Consider the following 26,047-nt stretch of genomic DNA (forward strand, 5'->3'; position numbering starts at 1 on the left):
TGCTGCTGGTTTCTGACTTAGGTCTTTTCATTTAGGCCCATGGCAAAACATTAATTATAAAGTACAAGATACAGATTTAATTCTGTGTACAAAATCAGGAAGCATTCATCGTTTACTTGAACTAGAGACTTAAACCTGTCCTCTACAACAAAGCTTTTTGCACAAACAATATTATTCTTTTAATTTAGCTGGTCCTTTTTGATCTTTCTTTTTTCATCTTTTCCCCAACCTGATATTTTAGCTGTAGATGTTTCCAGGTACTGGTGCTAAACGCTCAGCATTTTTTGAAATGCAAACCACTTAGGAAAGAATCTAAATATAGACTTAGAAAAAAAATATGGCCTCAAGAACATATGGTTTAAGCATTTTGAAGTACAGAATTGACAGAGTAAAGCACAAATTATTCTCTAGATTTGAGAACACAGACATTGTGAGAAAGTCTTTCATTAGACAGTCATATGCTGTTCTTAAAAAAAGTTATATATGAGGTTTCCTTATATTTTAGGGTTAGCTTACATTCTACTTTTGCTACAACAATATATTAATTTTCTTCCTAACAGATAAAGAAATACACAATTATGTAAAGTTCCTGTCTCCTTCTCAGGAAACAATGACAATATGCATAGTAATTGGGAGTGTGATTTTTCCAATCTGTTTGCCTCTGAAAAGACAGGAAGAGGAGGGGTCAGCACAATAATGATATCCTATAGAATGTCTGTGGAAAAAAAATCTTAGAACCACTGTCTTGGAGAAAAAGTCTCCACAAAGCGGTCTTAGCAGCCAACAGAGACTCTAAGATCCAACATGAGATTTGGAGTCCCGAGCCCAGTACCCTCTTTGAACAGCAAAAATGCAACTTTCCATTTAATGGGACAATTTGAGGGTCATAGGTATTTTTTAAAATACTCACAGATAATTCTCTTTCCTAAATTATGTCTACTATCTCGGACTGATAAAAATATAGTTTCAAGCTATTCTTGTGTGTGTGTGTGTGTGAACTGATTCTGCCTTTTATGGCAATTTATTTTTGATCAAAAAGGTAACTTCCTTTTTTTTTTTTTTTTTTTTTGACCTGGCTTGTTTAACAGTATGGATTTTCATAAGGTGTCCATAGCAAGTGGACCTGAAATGAACTCGAAATTCAGGCTGTGGTGTGAAATCTCATAAAGCAGTTTCCTTATAATTAGCATTAGAGCTGTTATAATTATTTTTAGAGTATACATTTTAAAGAAATACTGTCTTTCTGATAGATGATGGAGAACATAAAAAGATGTATAGGGGATAAAAATAACACTAGAATATGTTAAATAATTTAATTTTTCCCCCTTTTCAATAACTGTTTGTCATGGAGAAGATTTATATGAAGCTCTCTCAGATTCAGGACCCAGACTTAAAATCTGCTAAACTTTCTGCTAAGAGGAGGAAAGGTAGGAGCTAGATTTATTTGTTGTGTGTGAGGTCTTTCTCTCTCTTTCTCTCTATTTCTCTCTCTTTCTTTCTTTCTCTCTCTCTCTCTTTCTTTCTCTCTTTTCCTCTCTTTCTCACACAGTAACCGTATGTGAGGGGTTCTGGGATTAGGAAAATAATCATGAAAAGGCTGACCCACATTTTCTATATGCACTTGTTCAAACTACATCGATCTGCTCTCCCCCCCAAAATAAATAAATAAATAAATAAATAAATAAATAAATAAATAATCTTTCTACCTCGCTACAGAAAAAAAAAAAAAAAAAAGCACTTTTTTTTTTTTTGTGACACATTGAAAAGACACATCATTTGCTTCAACATATTAATGAGCTTAACAAATATTTTTCAACTACATTCCCCATGTTAACTCACTACTCTCAGTATACAGGTGTCTGATCCAATGAATCCAGTTTGGGAAGACAGTAATAAAATTTTTGTTGTTGTATAACCAGCTGTTAGAGACAAAGGCCTCTAGACGACAACAATAATATTAATAATAATGGTGTGGTCTGTTTCTTTTCTGTACATACCTGCAATGGTTACAGAAATTGTCTGTGAGGGGCCATTCTGTCTTTCAGCTAAATGTTTCTTTGGCAATGAAGTCGATGTAACAGGCAATGTGAACTTTCATCATTCATTTCCATGCAAAGTCAACCACTTTAGTTTTAACAGTTCTCATTAGCAGTTTAAGACTGGCTGATAGCGAATTAAGACAGATGGCTAATGCAAGAAGTTTGTTCTACTGGCCCTAGTATGTGGGAAATAACCTCCAGTTGTAGTTCAAATGGATAACTGAATTTGCAGCTTCCCTAGCTACTCCATATAGGCTTGCAACGGTCTGTGTTTGCCTACACAATGATGGAAGTAATATGCAACTTAGTAAATCTTATTACACTTCGTTTTTGATTTACTGCCTGCATCATGACCATTTCTGTTTGGCAAATAAGCCATAGTGTAAATACCGCCTTGGAGCTATAGACACTAAAAACACTGTGTAAGATGTGCTTAACAGACTACATTTCCATTGCTTTAATTAGGAATACTACAAAGTCCATCTCTTTGACTTATTCCTCAGCCTCTCTTTCAGATAGCATATTAGTGTACTTAACAATTTTAGGTCAAGACAGAAGCTGAGAGTATGATATTGATAGCCCCAGAGATATATTAAAATGGGCCAACTGAACACACGTCTAGAACATGGGGCTGGATTCATCCACGTCCCTGCCTTCACTGAGTGCCAGTGTTTAAGTTTCCCTTTTAACAACATGTAAATTAAGCACTTTTCTCAAAGCTAAAATGGTTTTCCATGAAAGCAAAAACAAACAAACAAACAAACAACAACAACAAATAGAAAATGAGTTAATTACCTTGCCAATGGTTAATATTTTCCAACATCTGGTTTCCAGGCAGTACATGGGATATATTAGAAAGATCCACTTCTCATGTCTGTATATTCCTATGCCTCATGACTGAGTCCTCACAAGCTACCCAGGGCCATTTATGGATGCATATAATGCATCTCTTCAATAACTAAAGGGGCCTCTCTATTCGCAAGTGCAGCTCTACATCCATAGCTCTACATACCATAGTAATACTTTTAAGTACACACTGAATGGTTCAGAGTTATCATTTTATGCAACAACTTGGGGTGACTGGACATGGAACAAGTGGGTGTATGCACACCAAACAAGTATAATCCATGTAAGATCTGTGAAGCCTGAAAACAGATTACCCTGTTAAATTCTAACAGCATAACACACACTCACTATTGGGGAAAGAGTGATTTGTTTTCTAAATAATGAAAGCCTTGAGGTTTAGCCATAAAAAATATTATATGTGTACGAGTTGACTCCTGAATTTCAGGGAGAATCGTGAAATGAAAAGAATCATCAATTACTCCATTTGTCTGTAGCTTGCAAAGTTCTTTTAAATATTTTCTGGCATCTTCAGCATCGTGATATGCTATAAACGTAATTGTTTGTTTCTTTGCTGTATTTTATAATACTGCTAATTACCTCATTTTCGCATTCAAATAGGTTTAGTTTAAAACAGAAGTTGGGCTTCTTTAACCTTGTAACCATACATAAACAAAGCTGTAACTTCAAAAAGTTAGGTATCTTTAGCCTGGAAACAAGATGTGACCGAGATCCATACAATTATTAATGGCATAGATAAAATGATTAGGGAAATACTTCCTCATAATATGAGTATCAGTGTACCTAAAGTGAATTTATAAATGGCAACTTTAAAAATCAAGAACAGATAGCTTTTCACATCTGCTTAAACTATAAAACACACTGCCACAGGATGTTGTGGATACTAAATGCTTACATGGGTTAAAAAAGAGATTATACCAGTTCATGAAAGGAAATCCCTCAAAGGCTATTAAACACAGAAATATGGCCTCTGGCTCAGAAAGTCAATGAGTCACAGATTTTTGGAAGCTAGGAGTGAATATGCCAGGGTTTTTGTTGCCACATGCTTGCCCTTGCTCTTATCCTCTTCCCTAGGTATCAGCTAATAGCCCTATTAAGAATAGGTTGATTTCTAGGAACCCATGTTGTTAATTCTGTGTTTAAAATACGTAAGTATTTACATAAGATAAGTATGATACTATATATATATATATATATAAGGAACACAATCAGCTTTTAAATATTTATCCTAGTAAAGAACTGGAAAACAAGCATGTGATGACTACTAGGTCACACTGCTTGATTGCAGATTAAACTCAATATGAATAAAAGTTTATTAAAATAATCAAGTAAGCAAGAGCACTAGGCTTTATGAAATGAAAGTAATGTTAAAATTGTAATACAGAGCTTCCTTTAATCTGAAGTGCTCAGCTTGCTTTTTACCTAACCATAGCATATGACATGCATTGTTTGAGACGCAAATCTCCCTTAGGAGACATGGTTTTCACAACTCCACTGGTTCATATTTCCAACAGCATATATCTGCTGCACTGTGACATTGGCAGCCAAAAGAAATTTACTACAAGTTGATCTATGCACTTCAGAGATTAAGATTTTCATAAATTTTTCCTGGCTGCCAAAACAGAGCCCACAGCATAATCTATGCACTAACTAAAGTCCAAATATCTATCTACATTAGATACTGTATTTGCATCAAATCCCGAAAGCTTTTGCTTGGCAACGTGAACGATCTATCAACTGCATAGTACAAAGTGACAGAGTTTTTTTTTTGTTTGTCTGTAAAACTTGTAATTTTTGAGTACTACAGAGTTAGCAAAAAATTACCAAATCCTTATGAAGTTTTGTACTTGTTCTTCCAAAGACAGATTCACGTATATAAAAATTGCAACTATTCCACATGAATGTAAGCATGCTACAAACATATTCTCCTTACGCTTAAAAGCAAACGTACACCAAAAATACCTAGTACTTCTGTAATAAAATATCATTTACTATTATTTATTGTGTTATTTTGTTTAAAGGCCTCTTTCTACAGAATTTCAGTATTGTGTAGTAATTTTGCTACAGACATTAAACAACAACAACAACAAATGCATGTATATTTTATTTCTGTTTCTCTGGCAGATATTAATATGAGGATAGGAGTATCAAATGAATTCTACTGATCTACTGTTTTATCTGAGGAGAGCTTATACTTAGTTTTGCCAAGTATTTTTTGCCACTGGAAGTCAGACTTCTGCAGTTAGATTTTAGTCAGCAATTGGTACATTAAGCATCATCTCTAATCTGCTTGAAGTCTAAGCTCTCGAGACATCCTTGTTTTCCCCAAGAGCTACTTCTAAATCTTGCTGTTTTAAAAAGCTGCACATGTGTAAGTAGGTCAATCTTAAATTAATCTAGTTAAAAGTACTATACTCTCCATTCAAACACTCACTTAAAAAAAAAAAAAAATGATTTAAAGAAGAGCTAAACTAACTTAAGTGCATTTTGCCAGACAAATCTAAAATCAATTTTGATAAACCAATGCAATTTTTGAAGTTGAAGCAGGAGTTTATGCTTTAAGTTAAGTTAAGCCATCTAGTTTCTGGCAGTTTGCAAAAAAATGTTTTCAGCTACTCTCAGCTGGAGAAAGGACATATATACATTAAGAAGCTATAAAAAATATGATGATATGTATTACTGATGGATTTGTCTATTAAAATATATCTTCATCCATGATTGGCTGCTCTCTGAAAGTCTTCTTTCTGATCTATTTACTCTGCCATAATTTTTAGGATTCCATCTGAGAGCTTTACTATATTTAATAGTAATTATGTTTGTAATAAAATATAAAATAAATCCAGGTAAAAGAGATTAATTGAAAATATATAAGGTAAAAGTGAGGAGGAATAACAGTTGCATCTCAGTCACTATTCCCACCTGATAGAAATAGTTTGTGTTTCATTCAACAAACAGACAGCAGTGACGTTGAACTCCAAAAATCATCACAGCCCTTTCATTCCCAACTACTGCTTGCCAACATGAAGCTTCTGAACATAGTCATTAGTTAGGAACCTGGCTTCAGTGGGTTGGGACTGCCAAAGATTATCAGGATTTTACCCAAACTTCATCTACTAAATGTCTGCTGGTATTTACCAACAGAACTAGTCAAGACACACAGGTTTCTAAAGATAATCTAGCTTTGTCTGAAGTCACTGTTCAGAAGACTGCTTTCAGTCTCTTCATCTGTTCCTCGCTTAGGTCTTCAGAAATTATAAATGATGGAAGGTCTGAGATTCATTTAGCTTTGGTACTGCTCACTGTTAAGTTAATGGGAAGGGTGCAAAATGAATTGAGGTTAGTACTTGTCCTCTTCAAGGCTTTCCAAAATAATAAATAAAGCAAGCAAGCAAGCAACACCCCTTACTCCAGAACACTCTAGCTAGTTATCCTATAATAGGGGACATATTATCATTTCAAGTGGACTTTATCACTTCAAAAACAACCTCAATGTGTACACTGCATTTAGCAACTCTGAGATCTGATATTGCCTCCTCTCTTTCTCAAAAGTCCGGTAGTGGGATCCTAAGCAACCTTCATTTACAAGTGTGAAATCATATTTCACAATGAGATCAGATCTAGTGAGTCCTGTATAAAACATATGTTTTGTTTTCTTTGTAATTTGATTTTTTTGAAGTAAACATAGGAAAATTGTCCTTCTGATTGATCCTGCTGATTCTATTACTATATTCTATTGACAAAGCAGATCTGCAAGATAAGTCCTATTCATAACTGTGTTGTTATAGAAATACATCATCTATTTTTTCCAGTAGCAAATATCTATGCTCAGCAGATATTATTTAAAATTTCCACAGATTTATAAACACTGCTGCTCAAAACCAAAGTAAAATGTGAAGAGTATAAGTAGAAACATAAAATTGCCTGTTTTACAATAGGGAAAGCATCGTATCCCTAAGACCTTGAGAATGCATATACATCATGCTGCAGTAACTTGGAGGATAGGGGAGGAGGCTCTGAAGCTTAACAACTACTAATGAAGCAGCATGTCCAGAAATCTAGCACACTAGTTATTCTACTAGAATCTGATACTTCAACCTTTAATTATATTGCAGTACCTTAAAACTTTATGTGTTCCAGATTTAAAAATGGCCAGATGAAGACAACATGTGACAGAGCCCCATTAAAGCCAACAAGAACACTACCATCAGCTTCAGTACAGGAAGACATTTTTATGCTAGCAGCTAACAGTAGAGGCAGTCCCTGCCTCCTCTCATCCCTGTCAATGACTCTGAATTTCTATACAGTGATTTCAAATATTTTCAACTGAAAATATATTTTGAAAAAGACTTCTGGTTAAGGATTTTGACAATACTATACCTCCAAAATATTGCCGCTCTTAGCAAGACATCATTGTCCTTTCCTGGATACATCATTCATTGTCTAAATACTTTTCACTCCAAAAATGAGGTGATGTATATCACCTAAATGGATCGGAGTCATAGGGACAATGAAATCTTCTCCTCGCCTCCAGATTGATATATTAAGATTTTTTTCCTTTTCCTTTTTTTCCTTCTTATTCTTTCCAGCATATAAATTTAGGAGAAAATAAAGTTGTTGTTTTTGTTTGTTTGTTTGTTTTTAATAAACACTGATTTTTCAAATAAATACTTATGTCAGTTGATGTTGCTTATTTTCATCTGTTTTTTTTTTTTATTGTTGTTTACATCTCTAATTGTCCATCCTGTATGACCTCTATTTCCTTATTTTACATGTATATGTTTGTCTTGTTATTAATCTAAACTGTGCTCTTTGTGAAATATTTTCCTGTGATTTTCACATCCTTTCTGATTTCCTGTTCCTGACTAGTGTTTCACTTTCAATGTTTGTTTCTTCCATCCTCTTCTACTACAGTTGCAAAGTGCTACCAAAATAATCTTGAGACTAAACAAACTAAACTTTCCCTGCTGCAGCCCATACAATGGTGTGTTCTGCACCTGTAGCTAGAACAGCACTGGTATCACACCAGTGTTGTGTCTATTGCTGCACAATACCGGCACAGCATCAGGACTCCCTCCAAACCCCAACCAGCAGACTGGGAGTGGGCAAGAGGTGTGGAGGGAGCATCACCAGGGCAGCTGACCTAAACTGACCAAGGGGATATTCCATGCCATGTGGTGTCACACTCAGCAATAAAAGGTAGGAAAGGGGAAAAGGCATGGAGGAGGTGGGGGGTGGGGAAGGGGAAGGTGGCTCTCATTATGAAGATGTCTGTCCTCCTATACAACTGCTATGTGTATTGAGGCCCTGCTTCCCTGGACGTGGCCAAACATCGCTTGTTGAAGGGAAATAGGATTTCTCTTCAGGGAAATAGGAAAAAAAAAAGATTTTTTCCCCCTCTCTCTGTGTCTCTGTGCTTTCAAGCAGTCTTTGTTGTTGTTTTTTCCCTCTTTATTTTCCCTTGAATTAAATAAATTATTTTTTTCTCAACCCATGAGCTCCCCCCCCCCCTTTTTTTTTTCCTTTCCAGAATACTTTCTTCTCCTCTTCTTTTGAGGGGGAGTGAGAGCAGTTGTGGTGAAGTTCAGCAGCCCAGCAAGGTAAAACCAATATTGTTTGCAATCACCAGCAGCACAATGGAAATTCAGAGAAGAGTTCACTACAGTTTAGCTGGAATTAAGGTATCAGCTGTACTCAGTTTATAGGGTATCCAGAAAAAAAAAAAAAAAAAAAAAAAAGAAAAAAAAAAAAGAAAAAGATCATTATAGAGAGTCTGCAAGTGTTAATTTGTGTGACCAGAGTGTTTTTGTTTGTTTGTTTGTTTGTCTTCTGAGCAACAGGCCCATTAGTCTCTACTCCTACAAAAGTCTTATTCGCTCCTCAGAATGAGGGAAAAGTGCAGACCCCACAAAGCACAGACCTTTTTCACCACCTTGTTAAAATAGGTGTACAAGCCGCAAAAAATGACCCTGAAGTGATAACAATGGTAAACAGCACTAAGATGCAGAGATTATGTGTTTCTATTGAAAACGACCCCTCAGTCTGTAACGTTATTGAAACCAAGCAAAACAAAATAAAATCAAGAAAGCATGATAAGAAAATGACAACAAAAACCTAGTAACAACAAATCACCCAAAGTATGAGGACAGTGCTATTAACTAGTCAATATAAAGTAATGAGTACTGAATTTGTGTATGATAATTTATATTCTTGTTTTGTGCTTATTAAATATATACATATATTTAAAAAATAATAATTTAAAAAGGAAAACTGTCTTTGAAAACTTTCCAAGGAGTTGCTTGTGTTTTCTGAGTTAGAGAGTATGGCAAGCAGTTTTCATTAGCAGAACACTAAAAGGTGGAAAATCAGGCTAGTACTTTTCAAGAGGACCTAAGACTTGCATTTTGCTGCTAAATAAGCAAGCTGATCTATGTTTTCAAATCACTCTGGAATAACAGAATTGTAATCAGAGAAAAAGATTCTTTGGGGTGAGATTTAATTCAAAAACAAAACCAAAAATTTATGACCAAAGGTTTTTACCCTTGTATTGGATTTCTAACAATACTACATGGAGTTGAGTATTGCAGGACTATGGCAGCAATGAAGCTTAAAAAAATGACACTCGCCCAGGAAAAATGACTCATGGCTAAGATCAGAAAGATATTTTTCAAACTTCTGCTTTTCAGTGTTCTGAGACTGAGCTCAAGATGATAGGGAGCCTAAGAGAGCTGTAAGTCTTTCCTTCCTGTCAATCCCAAATGGCATGCTTGTCTTTTTTTTCCACCTGGAGATTTTTTCCAGTCACAAAACAACAACAAAAACAAAAATGTGGACATTCCTTCAGGATTCCTAGACCTAAGCTAATGCAGTAAGATCATCAGCTAATGCAGTAAGATCATCAGCACAGGCCTACCTGATAACTGGAAGTCACGGACAAATAGCAACTCTGAGTACATATATCAACTGTACTTAGGTTGATATTTCTAGGCTGACAATCACGTAATACTTTCATTTAGACAATAACTATGACCTAAGATCCAATGTACATACAATTTCAACAGTGAAACTAGAATTTGCCAAAATTCTTCAGAATATTTACATTGATAAGATATTTAATTTCAATGTATTTTGCAGAAATTTTGCAGTCATAAACTATTGTGGGTTTTCTATCTTGACTATCCCATTTTAACAGAAATCTGACTCCCTCAAAAAGGATATATGAGCACATCAAAGTACGTTATTACACTTGCAAAACATATTTCCTGTGATACCTGTTGGCACTTCATGACATAGATAACAAAAATTTTCTTATAAAAGGTCAGTCCTCTAAGATATATAAAAACACAGTTTTAATGATAGTATCATTTTACTTTCACTTACTTTTTTCCTTCAAGATATTTTAAAATGAGTTAATACAAGAAATAGCTCTTGACAACTATTCTACAAAACACAACCACAAGAAAACACATTAAGAAATGCATGTCATTTTGCACTCTGAAAAATATCTAAGTTAGAGTAGAAGAAGATAGCCAGAAGGTCGCACATTTTCATGGAGACTAAAAGTATCCATATGTGGAACTGTTCCAAAGGAGTTATCACATTTTAAATTGACACCTTGCCTTCAACATACACGTCTGTAGATTTTCCTGTGTGCTTAAGTAATAACTTAAAAAAGATAGAACATTATGTGCAGTGTTGGTCTCCCACAGAGTCCATAAGAACACTTTCATTTAGCCTCACAATGCTGTGACTATTTACCTGAGCTGCACAAAGAGAAGACTCCCACTGCTGTTTCTTTGATCTGAGCTTGTGGAGGGCAAATATAAGCAGTGCAATATGTTTTGCTCCAATAAGAATCTGGGGCTCAGTCCATAGGAAATAAGCTTCTTGAACCCATTCTGCTACTAAAGGCCTCCACAATGCAGTATACTGTTCTTGCTTCACTGACCCTTACACAATACAAGTATTTCCCATCAGAATCATCACAATATCCTATTTATACCCCTGAACTATTAAGTTGAGACTTTGTTGTAAGCACAAGGCTACAAATACTGGTACACATAGAGCTCTGAATTAGACTCAGAAGATGAAAAAGAGAGGAAAGAAAGGAGTTAAATAAAGTCCTTAATTGTTCACAAATTTGGTTTAACATTCAAATATAACAGTTTTGCACTTAATTGTCGTCTTTATCATCTTTTGTGTACCAATAGCATCCTCTTTGTGCATCTGTATGTCTTCTTCTATATGTCATTGTTTGCTGAAGAGACTCTCTCAAACTATGGAAATGAGTTAGAGAGATCTACTAGGACAACTGGGGCCAAAGCAGCAAATGCACAGTAAGTCTACAAAAAAAAGTTTTTCCTTGATACTGTTCTGCAGAGATAGCTTTAAATTAGGCTTATTAGATAATAACAGTAATTTAATCACATGAACTTGGAGCTCAGCAAAGGCCATATTATTCTTCTGCAAATAGTATCATTAAAGAGTATCTGTAGTCTTCACTTAGCAAATTTTAGATGTACCAACTGTAGTAACTTCTTTAACTCTGAGGCATTTACAACTTAAATAAGTAATTACGAATCACAGAATGGTTTGGGCTGTAAGGGACCTTAACGATCGTCTAGTTCCAAACTCCCTGCCATGGACAGGGAGACCTACCTCTAGACCAGGTTGCTCAAAGACCCATCAAACCTGGCATTGAACACCATCAGGGGCCATCCACAGCTTCTCTGGGCAACCAGTGCCAGTGCCTCACCACCCTCTGAGTAAAGAATTTCTTCCTAATATCTAACCTAAATCTAACTTCTAGTTTTAAACCCTTACTCCTAGTCCTATCACTACCTTCTTTGCTAAAGAGTCCTTCCCCAGCTTTCTCTTATGAGCTCCAAAAAAAAGGTTCAAAAGTTATTGGGAAGCACTAATTCTGTTCTTGGAATAGCACCCTTAAGAGTTGACTTTAAATGCTACTATTGCATCACCATTAAGTAAAACAGAAGACTAGGTTTTATACAGATAGGTATCGGTGAGAAGTATCAGTTCTTAATCTCTCATATCACTTCTAATGAACATTCCATTTTCCCTAAACCTAAATAAAATCCATATGGCCAACAAGTACAAAATGCAACTTGTTTATGTAAACACTCATCAGTACAATGCTTGAATTAACACAAGGGTTCCTAACAAGAATTTAATGTGTTTCAAGAGAAACACTTCTTCACGCTCTGAGTTACATTTAGACAGAAACTTTCTATTGAAGATTCCTAATAGACCAATTAACTGAAGATATTTCTAAAGCAACATAAACTTAGGGTAGAAAACTATGTGACTTAAGGACAGGGAAGCATGGAAATAGCTGAAAATTCATGAGATGCTTTAATTAATATTAATTATTTTGTTTAAATTGAAATCTTCTCTTACCATCATGATTAGGATTTCCCAAAGTCCATGGCTCATCTGAGTCAAAATGAGTGTCTCCCCCAATTCCTGGCCCAGGGAAATATGCATGGGCCAAAAATCCTCCCTCCCCGTCAAAGGGAGAACTGTCTCCATGAAAACCTGATGCAAAAATGATTGTAATATCCACGTCCCTCTTGCCATTTTCTAATTCAATATAAGGAACTTCTTCAAATGTTAGAGGAGTTACATTCTGCCACACATCAAAGGCACGGCGAATGGCTTTACGAGTTTCAGCATCACCTACTTTTGGAGTGACGTTCTTAATGCTGAAAGAAACAGAGAAAGAGTAAATAGATTAAATTTTACAGAGTGGTAAGTGACACTGCTCACATCCACTTTTCACTAGATTATTAAAAACATAGAGCTTTTAATAAAACATATTAGTGTTGTTTTATATTCCTTAAGAAAAGTATTTTTAAACAAGCAGGTGAGAAATTATTGTGTTAATTCATTTAGCCCTTTACACTAGTTGTCCTTATATGTTAGCTGACTTATTCTGAGCAGTACAAAAATCTTATTTGTAGAACATTAAAAATATTTTTAAATGAAAAAATTCTGAACAGTGGGATAACCAGATTAATCAGCCACTGACTGCTTACCTCCTGGACCACAATTCAAATACATCACAGCTGAAGAATGGCATGTCATTTCTGATCAAAAGCTTCAAATGTTTCCAGTTAAATGATTTTTTAACTTCTTAGTGAGCCCATTAACAATAGCAGAGCTCCATACTGTGACTACCAACCAATTTTTACAAAGCCTCAAAAATGGTTCTTGTTTCATTTGGAACTGGATAGATAATTTCTTATCACAAATAAAGCCTTTCTATTTTGTAGCAGGTTAAGATGTTCTTTAATAATCTGATCGCGTTTATTAATGTTTCATAAAACTGTGGAATTTGTCAGAAAAATCATTTTATAGAAAATCCGTTTTATGCTAATTCATAAAAAGTTAAACAAAAATTTCGGTCTCTACTACATATACAGTTACACACACATAAAAAAAAAAGGCAAAGAAATGTCATAATCACTGTTGAGTTCAAAATGGAACTAAACTGCATTACAGTGGAATTATCTTAAAAACAAACAAACAAAACTACCCTTCTTTATTTAAATTTATTACTTAATTCAAGAAAAGATTGCCAATAATCAGATTCAGACCTATCCAATTTCCTCTGTAATTTTTACTCAATTCATGCGCACAACAAAGACTTATATTATTATGTCTGTACTGAAACTTCTGCAATCAAATGCACTTTTTTTTTTTTTCATTTGACGTGTTTTGCTGAACATCCATCCATCCATCACAAGTTTTAGAAGTAGCGTTCTGGAATGCATGTAAGATTTCTGTAAGTTTATACAACACGATGTGCTGATGGAGATCACAAATACTTCACTAGTCAGCCTGAGAAGATTCATATACTTGATTATATGATACTGAAAGTTTATAAAAATGGAAGCAAACCTTTCAAGTCTAATTTAACTTTACATATATAGTATGTAAAATACTTATTGAATTCCTCTAGTTTCATCATGTTCTTTTAAAACGAACTTTGTCAGATTTACAAAGTCCTGCCACACAGATACCACTCAGAGAGGAAAAATCCTGACACCTGGGCCTGGCCCTATCCTACACAATGTAGATGTTGTGATTCAGATTGCTTTGTATGCCTTTTTCTCCTGCTTTTTTCTGGGATAGAATTAATTTTCATCTTAGAGGCTCATATGTTTTTAGAGGATTCTGTGTTTTAGGATTTTTGATGAAAACACTGTTGATAACACACCAATGTTTTTGGTTGTTGCTGATCCTTGCACAGACTCATGGACATTTCAACTTCTTGTGCTGCCCTGCAAATGAGGAGGCTGGGGATGCACAAGGAAGTAGGAGGGCACACAACCAGGACAGCTGACCCAAACTGGCCAAAAGGATATCCCATACCAAATGGAGTTATAATCAGAAATAAAAGACGACTGGGTGAAAGAAGGGGGGACATTTGGAGAAATGGCTTTTGTCTTCCTAAGTAACTGTTATGCTTGATGAGGATCTGCTTTCGTGGAAGCAGCTGAACACCTGCCTGCCAATGGGAAGTAGTAAATGAATTCCTTGTTTCACTTTGCTTGTGCACATAGATTTTGCTTTACCTAATAAACTGTCTTTATCTTAACCCATGATTTTTTTTTTTTTTTACTTTTATCTTTTAGATTCTCTTCCCTGTCTCACTGTGGGAGGAGTGAGTGAACAACTGTGTGGTACTTAGGTGCCTGATGGGCTAGCAACACCTTTCCTCACAGTTACGTATTCCTCATAGTACTGACTCATCAGTAACTTTATGATTAGTGTTGTTTTGATTTTCAGGTAGTTAAAAATTACTGGACACACTGGGCCAAGTATCAGGCCCTGCAGAACCCCTCTCTAAAAGCTCCCTACTTTGTGAATTATTTTTTTTAAGATGTTTTAAGATGTTTTGGAGTTTGTAGCCTACCCACACGTTGAGAATGTACAGTATTTCTTTCACAACCAGAATGCCATATAGCACTAAATGAAAACACCTCACAAAAGCACACTTACACTGCCACTACCAGAAACTTAACAACAGTTAATGTGCTGCTTTCCTAAGAATATCACTACAATGAAGATGACATTTTGCATTAGTCTAATTTTACAGTGTACTCTGTAAGGCACATAAATTGTCCCAAGCACAGCTCACTGAGGGATTAGAGCTTGTGCTGCTGCATATACAGCAAATGAATAAACAGGTTTTTATAGAAAATAGAATACGTGTAGCAAAACTGCTATTTTTTATGTAGTAAAAATGATGAAAAGAGATTGGATAAAAACAGATTGGAATCTTTTACTGGTGGTAAACTGATCAATTGTTTGGTCTAAGAGAAATTGACTCACATTTTGAACCTCATCATTTTACATTTTCTTGCTTTTCAGTGCACAGAATTAAGTTTTAGTCATTGATTATAAATGAAAAATTGAGCCATTCAACTAGTTTCACACACATTAACTATGGGTGATTACCTATAGTGGGGGACTTTTTCTAGGAGCTTCAGCTATCAAATTACTTTTGAAATAGTATTCTACATCTCAAGAGTCATTGTCAATAAAAAATATTTTTCAGAGCATACGTTCTATATTAGAAAAAGACAGATTTCTGTCTTCCAAAATGGTCTTCCGGAGAGAGTAAGATTGTAATGAAAAATGTAGCTTCTAAAGAAATTAAATAAATCAGTATTTATTCCAATATAGGAATATTTCCAGAAATGATTGTCCTTTTTAATGGGCTTAATACAAGTCAAGTTCAATCCTAAAAGGGCAAATTCTAATGCTATTTGTAACACCAGTGTGGAAGTTTTCTGGCTAGGAAGCTTGCATAGAATATAGATATGAAATCCAAACAACTTTACATTTCTTTCATGGTGTTGATCTTCAAAGGGGTAGTAACAAAATAAATCCATACAATGTATCAACTATCAGGAATTTTAAGGCTCATCACTTAAAAGGCTTTGGTTTAGACATATCACTTCAGTAGCAGATAGTCTTATGTGGTCTTTTTTCACGTGGCTCTACGTCTTAAAGATAGGAGTCACCTAAAATAGTAGTTGCTGTCACTGGTAACATGAAAAGAGGAGCTAGGCATCTTACACTCAATGTGTCCATATAACGTGGCTCAAAAAAACTTGGGGACATGCCAACCCAGATTCATTCTTATTGCAAGGTGGTAACATAGCAAGCCAAAAGCCATCATAATAAGAAAATGGTATTTCCTAAGAACTGCTTTTATAACCTCTCTGTCTAGTGATCATTTCACAGGAAAGAAATTCAACTGAGAAATCTCCAGTGATGGCCTTGAATTGATTTGCAAACCTTATAAAGGAACTGAAGACAGTACTTGCAATTCCTTCCAATGGAATTTTTTTAGTAAGTAAAAGGAAAATAAGTTGAAATATTTCTTTAGATGCCATTTTTTACAAACAAGTATACTGACTGATATTTTGCACAGATTTTGAAAGCTGTTATTCTTAGATAATCACAGACATATATCCATTGAATACAGTATTTTGTGGTTATTATTGCTGCTTGACGCAAACATTGTTTTCAACCTTGCAGTTGCTTTAGTCATAGTAGTTTTTAAATCCGTCTCTTGTAAAAGAAAGAAAAAAAAATCATCAGTGATATCCACTTTTCATGTTTAAGTAGTATTTATACAGATACATGAAGAGTCTTGTTTGGAAGACTGCTATTCTGAAATTCTGTCTCCTCTTGATTTTAGAAAAGCTTTGGGTTTTCCTTCTACTCCTCCCCCTCTTCACCCAAAATAGCCTCCAAAAAATTCTCCATCTTTCAGTGACAGATTTTTGGCTGCAACAGCTTCAGGAGCCTCGTAAGGCTGTCAGGATATACCTCACATGACTGTGTAGAATCACTCATCTGAAAATTAAATACAGTGTATTAAGAATCACATATTTGCCATTAAATTTCACTGTTTCCTTCTTTTTCTTATGGTCCTCAGAGCAGCTCATTATATCTTTCACATAAATTGCTACGATCCTGTATATAAAATCAACACTTCTGACCAAACTAAAACCCAAGAGACAGTTCAGCAAATGCTAGATAAAGCTCAAAATACTTTTGCATAAAGCTTAGCATTATTGCTTACCTTAGCAGAAACAGTCTTCACAAGAGTTATAATAACTCAGTGACAGACTCCTTCATGGCCTGTAGAGTTTGATACTTTTATTCTTCCCTGAATATAATAAATACTGTTCTTAAATTGGTTCTGTGCTCATTTGTGCAGTAAATCCAGAGTACAGGATTAACAATATCTTACTACCCTGTTGTTATGATTACACTGGATACTAATGAGTGCTTTTGAAATTATTAGGTAACTATAATGATGCAAGAGGACTTTTTAAGGACTTTTTAGGACTTTTTTCTAGAACATGAATATATCAATTAACTATACATTTAGATAATATTTCTACAATGTCATTTCTTTCAAACATTCTAAGATTTTCCCCAAATTTGGGGAAAAATTCCCATTTTCCCACAAATGGGAAACTCTTTTCTAGAGAAAGAAAGAGTACAGAAGAAAAATCAGGAAATAGGTAAAAACATGCAGTCTGTAATCCATATGAAGTAGTCAGCCATTTCTAGATCTATAATTGATATGAAGCAGTTAAGATAAAATAAATTGAAACATAATTTAAATTTAAATAACTTGTTGAAACATTAGCTTCACATTGCCATTGCTGTCAATCAAACCTAAAAAAAAAGGTTTTCTTCTATCGTTTTTTTTTCCTTTTTTCCCATCCCAGTCTAACTCCTATTTGAAACAAATAGATCACCTCTGGTTAAAGGTATACTGCATTTTGTGCCATCATTTATCTACAGGCACTTTCCATCAAGTAACTTCATTAATCTCTCACTGATGTGGGTTTTCTTAGCTTCAACTTCTTTGCAGTCTCACTTTGCTAACTCTTTGTAGCTATAACCTTAAAACATGTAAAATGTGATCTTGATTCATATAGCTCCAGCTCCAGCTGATTAAGCCGAAGTCAGATATATTGCTTTTGATCTCCTTGTTCTGTGATCACAATAAAAGTCAACCTACTGTTGCCACATCTATAATTCTCTTGGCTATTCTGTTTCATGGACAATACTCTCCCTATAATTTGTTAAAAGGAGCTGAAAAGTGACAAAGATAAGGTTTCCAAGATACAAAGCTAAGATTATTAAAATACTTTGTTTCTACAGGAATGTGACCCATGTCATATTTTACTACTAATTAATATGAATAAAATGCAAGACAAAAAAAAAAAATTTACAATTATAACATATTAATGTTTAAGGATTTTATTATTTCTGAATTGTTGAAGTAGTCAAATATAAAAGAAATGAGAACTCATATTATACAATGGAGATAAATTTTATTTGAAAAGGGCTTACACTTAAAGTACATATAGTGAAAAGCATTTTAATTTAAATTACACTTTGCAAAAGCATGGCTAATTGGCTTAATTGACTGTTAAGTAGGAATTCTCTCACACAAGTACAGTTATTGGGACTTTTCATTACCTTATATACCTTTTATTAGGTATATTTTACATGCCTTTACTTCTACATTCAGTGGTTAGAAATGCTGAGGTACATAACACAGCTAACTGTTTTTTAAGAAAAGGGAAAGAATCACGGCTATGAAATTAGATTTTGAGGTAGCACCAAGCTTTAACAGGGGGTATATATGCTTAAATCAGCAGGTAGGAACGGAAGTACTTTATTTTATTCAGATTCATAAACATTGCCTATAATGGTACTAACAGAACTAAGGTAAATACCAGAAACCTTCCCATGTAGCATAAGGTTGATTATAAGTCCAAATTTTTTTTTGGTTTTGTTTTTCTTTTTCTTTTTGAAAGCTTGTGGGAAATACATATATAATGGCAAAAGAATGTTTAATACACAAGGATCTATTAAAATTTACGCTGTAATTTTGCATCCATGATTATTAAGGAAAGTTAATGCTTAGTTTCAGTAATCATAGGATCCCTGGCCCTTTAGTCCTCAGGATATGAAGCTCTATGGTAGTCTATAATAGTTTATGAGAATTTCATTATTGAAAAGAACTAGTCTCCCTAGTATAAATACCTATTTTTCTAGAGCATGCAAGTACAAGTCACCAGAGCTCCAGCAAAACATGTGAGTGGTAATGATAAGAACACACATGTGGGTCAAATAAAAACATCTGTTTTCAGAGAACCCTAAGAACTTCTTCCCCATGCCAGTCAGCTTGCTTTCCTCATTTGCAAGTATCACTTCCCAATACAAATCTGCATCCATTTTCTGTGATACTGTGTGTACTTTTATAGAGAGCAATGAAAGATTTTGGCTACTGACTTGAAATTTAAAGTTCTAGAGCGCATGGTAGGGTATTTCCACTGACTTAATGCCTTGTAAGCCTCGTGTGTATGTTGGGAAAAATGATACAGGCCAGTCCTGTAAATGCTTCTGGCATGTTTCAAAATGTTACTTAGGCATAAGATAATACAACTGAATTAAAGCACAGAATACTGCTTCCATGTTGAAGACTGGTTTTCAGATGTTTCAGTTACTCAAAAATTAATTAAAGTTAGAAACTTCTCATCATCTCTGAAAACAACAACAAAAACACAGAGAATGTTTATCCCTTATTTCTGTTGTTTTTATTATTATTATTACTATTTATTTATTTACTTACTTTTAAAGGAAAGAGAATATGCTCATGTCTAGACACTGAAATAACCATATATTTAAAAAATACAGTATGCAAATCATCCCATCACAAAACATATGCTCTTATTTCAATATTGATGGCTCTGTCCTTTTTCATTCATGAGCAAAATATAATCAAGGAGATTCAGCATACACAATTCTTAGTGACAACTTGAATTAATAAGGAATGCAATTCCTTGATTTAGGAAATATGTTCTTAATAGTCCTCTGTGGCAGTAATATTATGTTATAATCCAACGTGTTGCTACTTTAAATCAAAAATACTTTCTAAAGTCTTTCTTAACTCAGCTTTGTCTTATTTTTCAGTGTGACTTTCAAACTTCAAAGAAAATTTTCTTTCCATGTTCCACACAATGTGGGTCATTCAGAATGTAGTAATAATATGGTATATTTTTAACAAGACATATAGGACATTTCATTACATACTGAAGCTTCCAACAAGCATTAATTCATTTAACTGGACAGCATATAGGTAGGCATGTCCAAATCTTTCATCTTTTGTTGCTTTTTGGGGAGCTGAAGTCAAGGATGAATCCAGCTTGTTGGGAAAGGAAGAAGAAATTAATCTAGTGTTTGACCCAAGGCCACTGACCATCTGCAGTTAAGCTTTCTCTACCAATTAAATTAATGTTATATATTGCTGAACTTATTATTATTATTATATATATTATTATGAATTATTATTTTTTTTCTCTTTCTCAAGAAAGAAGAATAAAGCTGCAGAATAGCTTTTAAATTGCTATTTTATTTTATTTTAAAATGTTAAAGGTTCTAAATGAGGGTCTTAATTCAACACAAAGTTTGAGTTTTCAGAGAGTATTCTCTAATTTTATTTGTATAAGTGTTCTGCAGGCTGAATAATCTGAAAAATTGGCTAATGACTGACTCTCTTAGTGCTAGAGTTAAAATTATGAATAGTATGCCCAGACTTCTGATGAAGAGGACTTTATATTCAATAATTCTCTGTCTAATTATATGCCTAAAAAAGGCATATAAACATTCATGTTCTATTTTACAAAGACAAGTGGTTTATTGATTCACATCCTTACTCCTTTTAAATACTGGGTGATTTACTTCCCTAGCAACAGAGAAGGTGATTGCTTTTTCAGAGAGACTTACAAGTGTCTTTGTAAATATCACCTTAAAAAAAATAAAAAATCCCTTAATAGGTTTCATAAATTTCTTCTCTCAATCTATATTATGTTCAGTCAGAGATTGTTTTGTAATCTGATACAATCTAAAACACTAAGAGACAAGACTTTGCCATTAAGATCTTTCTTGTTCTGTAATGGAGCTGGTTCTCACTAGTCCTATATGCTTATGGCTGTTTAAAAAGGTTAATCACTTTCTGTTTCTCCTTTCGTAAAAGTTGTATTAGAATATAGGAGAAGTATAAATAATACATAAGTATAAATAATGTTTACAAGGTATGCAAGCATGAACTATACCACACAGAACAGATACAAGAACTACTATTGCTGTGTAACTTCATTAGAAACAGGAATTCTTAAAAAACCACCCTATTCACCAGTTCAAATAATTTGAAAGCTGCATTCCCTGAAGGAGAGAAAGTATAACTAATGCAGCAAAATATCCATTCCATGCTATCATTAAAAATATTGGAATTCTGCATATTGACACTGACTGTAGATATATGGCTGTCTAAGACTAATGATCATCTAAGCTAAAACTGTAATATGTGGCCAGAAAGGATGCAATTAACACAAATGATATTGGTAAATGATTTATTTAAAGCTCCATCTTGATATTTGAGCTGAATTTCCTAGCCTGAAAAATTACAAATTGAAAACATGGAAATGCAGGAAAAATGTGATATAAGTAGCATGTGTATCCATTTTGATCCCCTTATCTGTGATTACAGAGACAATATAAGGGGAAAAATATTCTTAACAACATTTAATCATTCAAATTTAACAGGTGCCAGGAACAATTCTTGGGGGAAAAAGAAAGAAAGAGAAAAAAAAATCTAGACTGAAAATACAAGTAGACACAGATTAAAATGCATTTATATGTGATCTCAGTTCTGTTTTTTCAAACAATGGTTTGATATTTTGCCTAAAGTGATAATTATTTCATTTAAATCCAGCATCCAGGATATCCTCTAGCTAGAGAGATAGTAAGTGGTAAATGTAGCTTTTGAACTCCTTCAGCGTGCTCCCCTCAGCATCAGAGTTGCACCAATTTGACGATACATAGAAAAACCGCTACATCTGTGAATTTCACAGAGCCCAACAAAACTTTATACATTTACGGTTTTATATTAAATACTTTCTAGAAATAAGCATCTAGCATTTGAAAAGTTTGCCTTACTCTATCCCAGTCAAAGCTCCCCAGAAAAACATAAAATAAAAGAATAAATAAATAAATAAATAAATAAACTTCTAAGAAAACCTGCTATAAGCTGCTGTTAAGGTTCATGTTCTGCTCATCTTTATTGGGCTCTTTTTCAAGTAGTGTCAATGCAATACATTTTTTTTGCAGTTAACCTTCCTGTTCAGAAAAGCAGGTGAGTGAAGTGCTACGGTAAGATAACCTTACAGAATGATAGAATCATAGAATGGCTCAGGTTAGAAGGGATCATCTAACTTCAACCCCCCTGCCATAGGCAGCAATGCCACCCACTAGATCAGGTTGGCCAAGGCCCCATCCAGCTAGGCCTTGAACATCTCCAGGGATGGGGTATCCACAACTTCTCTGGACAACCTGTTCCAGTGTCTCACAACCCTACCTTGATTGATGGCATTTTTTTTTTATTGTTTATTCTGTGTTTCTGTTCTATTATTTCCAGAAAAGTTGAAGAGGTAGCAGACACTGATATGAAAAAGAAATTGTCCTTCCTTTGGAGGTGTTCCTAAACTTAGACAGTTAAGACTACAAGGTTTGACTAGTCAGAAACAATGCAGCTGGAAATCTGCAGGTTACAAAGAGACTAGCACCAAGAAAAATGGAGCAGACGTGATGGTAGAGATATGTTCAAAATTTTAAGGGAACAAAGTAACTTAAAGGGTCATTGAGTTAACTGTAATCTTGTCAGCAGGGAACCACTAGGAAGGACAAAATAAGTGGAGAGAAGGGATAAATTTTATTTCTCTATTTTATTTCTCTTTCTCTCTCTTTTTTTTTTTCCTGTTGTTAGTTGCTTTGAATTTCCTATATTCAGAAAAAATAATATATATATTATATATATATTATATATATATTATATATATATATAATATATATATTATATATATATTATATATATATAATATATATATAATATATATTATATATATATATATACAATATATATTATTCTAAGGCAACTTGGCTTTTCTAGTTTAAATGTCTTTTGGTCTGTAATTCACTACAAAAGTATTACAGGTTTATTCACTTTAAAGCTCTTGTTGACTGGAGGTCCTGTCAAAATGAGAGACTGAACATTTTACAAGAGGGAAAGGAAGGCAGGAGGTAAAGAACTGCTATAAATTCCTCAAAGTGAGAGAGATTACTAGATAGTTGCCGCATAGTTTAAAACTGGGCACCCTTGTTTGGGATTATGATGAATGCTTTGGGTGATGGAAGATAAACAAGTGGTAAGATTTAGACTGTTGTAAAAAATCCTGTAATGAAATAGAAAATTGGACTCAGTACAAATGAGATGGGAAAAAAAAAAAAAAGCATTTTTAGATGACCCTGAATTCTTTTCATATGTATGCATACATGTACATGCTATGTTTAAATTTTAAAATGCAGATAGAAGTGCTTTCTTATTACATTATATTTTCTTATTTCTTTATTGTTACATTAACAATAAAGAACATAAGCCAGTGCAACATACTAATCACAAGGTAGTCAGTTCTCTATTGCTTGAAGTTATATCAGTGTTTAATGCCTTAAATAAAATTCTACAATTCAAACATAAGCCATAGAATTGATATAGTGTTACTAATAAAACTCTCTTCTCAGTTCTATGAAGATCAGTCTATATGACCATTAGAGCTTATGTACTTAAAATCTTATGCTTATATGGGGTTATGAATAAAGGTAACAGTCAGTGAATTTAAAAACAGGTTTATCCCTTGTAACTTACTCTTGTTAGATAGTACAGAAATCACAGAGGGGATGTGTAAATTTTCAAACAGGCTGTGTGGGAATCAGTCTGTTGACAAACTATGCATACTACATTACATACATGACATTTACTTTGGTTGACAGAACTCTGGCAAGTACGCTGTATGGATCTAAGTTTCCCTGGAAAGATCAGATTTTACAGAATAGGCAATATACTGTGTAAAGTATGTGCCAGACTCATGAGTTACAAAGATGTACAGCCCCCATGTATCCCTATACTCATTGCTGGGTAAGCAGGAAATGGTTAGGTCAGTGACTCACCAAAATGTAATCAAATTCATTGGTGCTTCAGAACAGACCTGTAGGCACCTACATTTTACGGAGACTGACTTCCTTCAATAACCTATTTTACATACTCTAAATTAGCGATCTCAGTTTCATTAGAGTGCTCCTACTTTCAGAGAAATGTTCTCTGAGAAGCTGCCAAGAGGGTTGTAAGGTAAGGTTAAGGACATACTGGGTGTGAATTAGATGCTGAAAGCTTCTGAGAATTTAGTGCTTACTAAATGCATGCAATTTTAATCCAGGAAAATCCCCTGGTTCTTAGGTACTACATATGTATTTATCCAAGAGGTATTCAAATCAGCATTTTTACATCACATATTAATAACAAACTTCTTGAAACATTGAAAAATATTTCAGAACCTCATATTTACTTTTAATTAAAATTCAGTGCTACTAGTGAGATTTATAAATCTACATTAGTATTTTTAGTACCTGTAAGTGATATGTTTGTGCTGCCACTTCTGTCCTGTTAACGCATATCGTTTCCGACGAATGTTAAATTTAGAGCTACCTCGTGTTTGGTCAGGCACACCACATCGAGGCTTCTTCATCCAGCTGCAAGAAACAGCACCATAGTTGAAACAGCATGAAAGAAAAATCATAATCACTGCACTCAATTAATAAAGATATCAAACTTTTTTTTGAAGTTAGAGTATGATCAATTTTGTGTCTACAAGCAAAGATGACTAACAAGAGGAACAGTTATCTTGCTATTAGATGTATATTTTGTGGAGCTTCATTGCGTCTGCTGGCATTCAGAAACAAATTTATTTGTTTTTATTCCCACACCCCTTTTTTTTTCCCTTCTTTTGCTACAACTTCTCAACAAAGACTTCATAAGTGTTTCAGAATTAGTAATTTATTCTGATTCATTCAAAGTAATTCTTATCTGTGTTATTGGCTTTCTTAATGGAGGTGTTAAGTTAAAGTATACATACACAAATTTAATCAAATCATTAGTTACTACTGCCAGATTTTTATTTGTTTTAATTCAACATATTGAAACATTCTAACATCATAATAATTTTAAGATCTTCATTAAATGTTCCTACTACATGTATGTCACTGTCTTTCCACACAATGAAGGGTACCAGCTCTATTCACAACTGTAAATAACTAGTGGAGATATCTAACAAGAATTCTGCTTAGAATATTTAAAGTTCTGCACAGAATCAAGTTGAAAATATCTAATATACAAACAACAAAAGCAACCACTTCCGTAGCACTAGACTTTCAACAGAAATGCTGTTTTTGCAATGGCCTTCAAAGTTTTAAAGTATTCATATATTTCAAACACCTCAAATTTGTCAGCATTCCAAATTATCAAAATTACAATGATGTCTTATTCAAAAGAATAAGTTCAACAGAAGTGTTACTAAAAGAACTGTTTCTTACTTGCAGTATAAACGCTTTAGTTTGATTAGAAGTAACAAAACTCAGCAGAAGTGGTGATTTTATGTGAACTGAATATCTGCAGCACAACCAGGATGATAGTAAGATTAAAGACATTTATTGTATAAGTAAAAGACTTATATTGTATAAGACTCCCCTGATACTTTTCCAGTTCATTGACTTTACTCATGCCAGATAATTACTGATGTGAAAGCTGCAGTTTTCCTATGGTATATACCACAACAACGGTAATGTTCTTCAGGCTTGCACAGATGAATTTCTGACCATTAAACTGGCATTTAAGCATTGTTTTGTAAATATATACACACACCAGCTTTATGAATGGATGATAAGTCACTTGAAATTTCATCTAATTAGAATATAGATACTTTTTAAAATACGTACAGTTAACAAAACTTAAAAAAAAAATAATAATTAAAGAAACAAACAAACAAAAAAAGAAACCAGCCAATTTATTTAATCTTTTCCTGTAGGTATTCTTAGTTAAATATATGTATAATAAATAAATTGTCTTGTTTTGTTCATAAGAAAATGTGGAATAATTGCAGTGCAAAGGACTATTTTTTATATATACATATATA

The 26,047-nt window shown here is 33.9% G+C and overlaps 1 protein-coding gene across 1 annotated transcript in view; it reads right to left on the bottom strand.

The window, feature by feature from the left end:
* MMP16 (matrix metallopeptidase 16) overlaps nt 1–26,047 on the bottom strand; it is a gene marked incomplete at both ends in the record, with an annotated part of 181,791 nt that overhangs the window by 59,781 nt on the left and 95,963 nt on the right. Inside the window, 2 exons of the mRNA XM_084281518.1 lie at nt 12,318–12,622; nt 24,486–24,608. Of these exons, the coding sequence (XP_084137644.1) occupies nt 12,318–12,622; nt 24,486–24,608 (428 nt within the window). The remainder of the gene's footprint in view (nt 1–12,317; nt 12,623–24,485; nt 24,609–26,047) is intronic.

Source organism: Netta rufina (genome assembly GCF_964035555.1).
Source record: "Netta rufina genome assembly, chromosome: 2".
Taxonomy (NCBI): domain Eukaryota; kingdom Metazoa; phylum Chordata; class Aves; order Anseriformes; family Anatidae; genus Netta; species Netta rufina.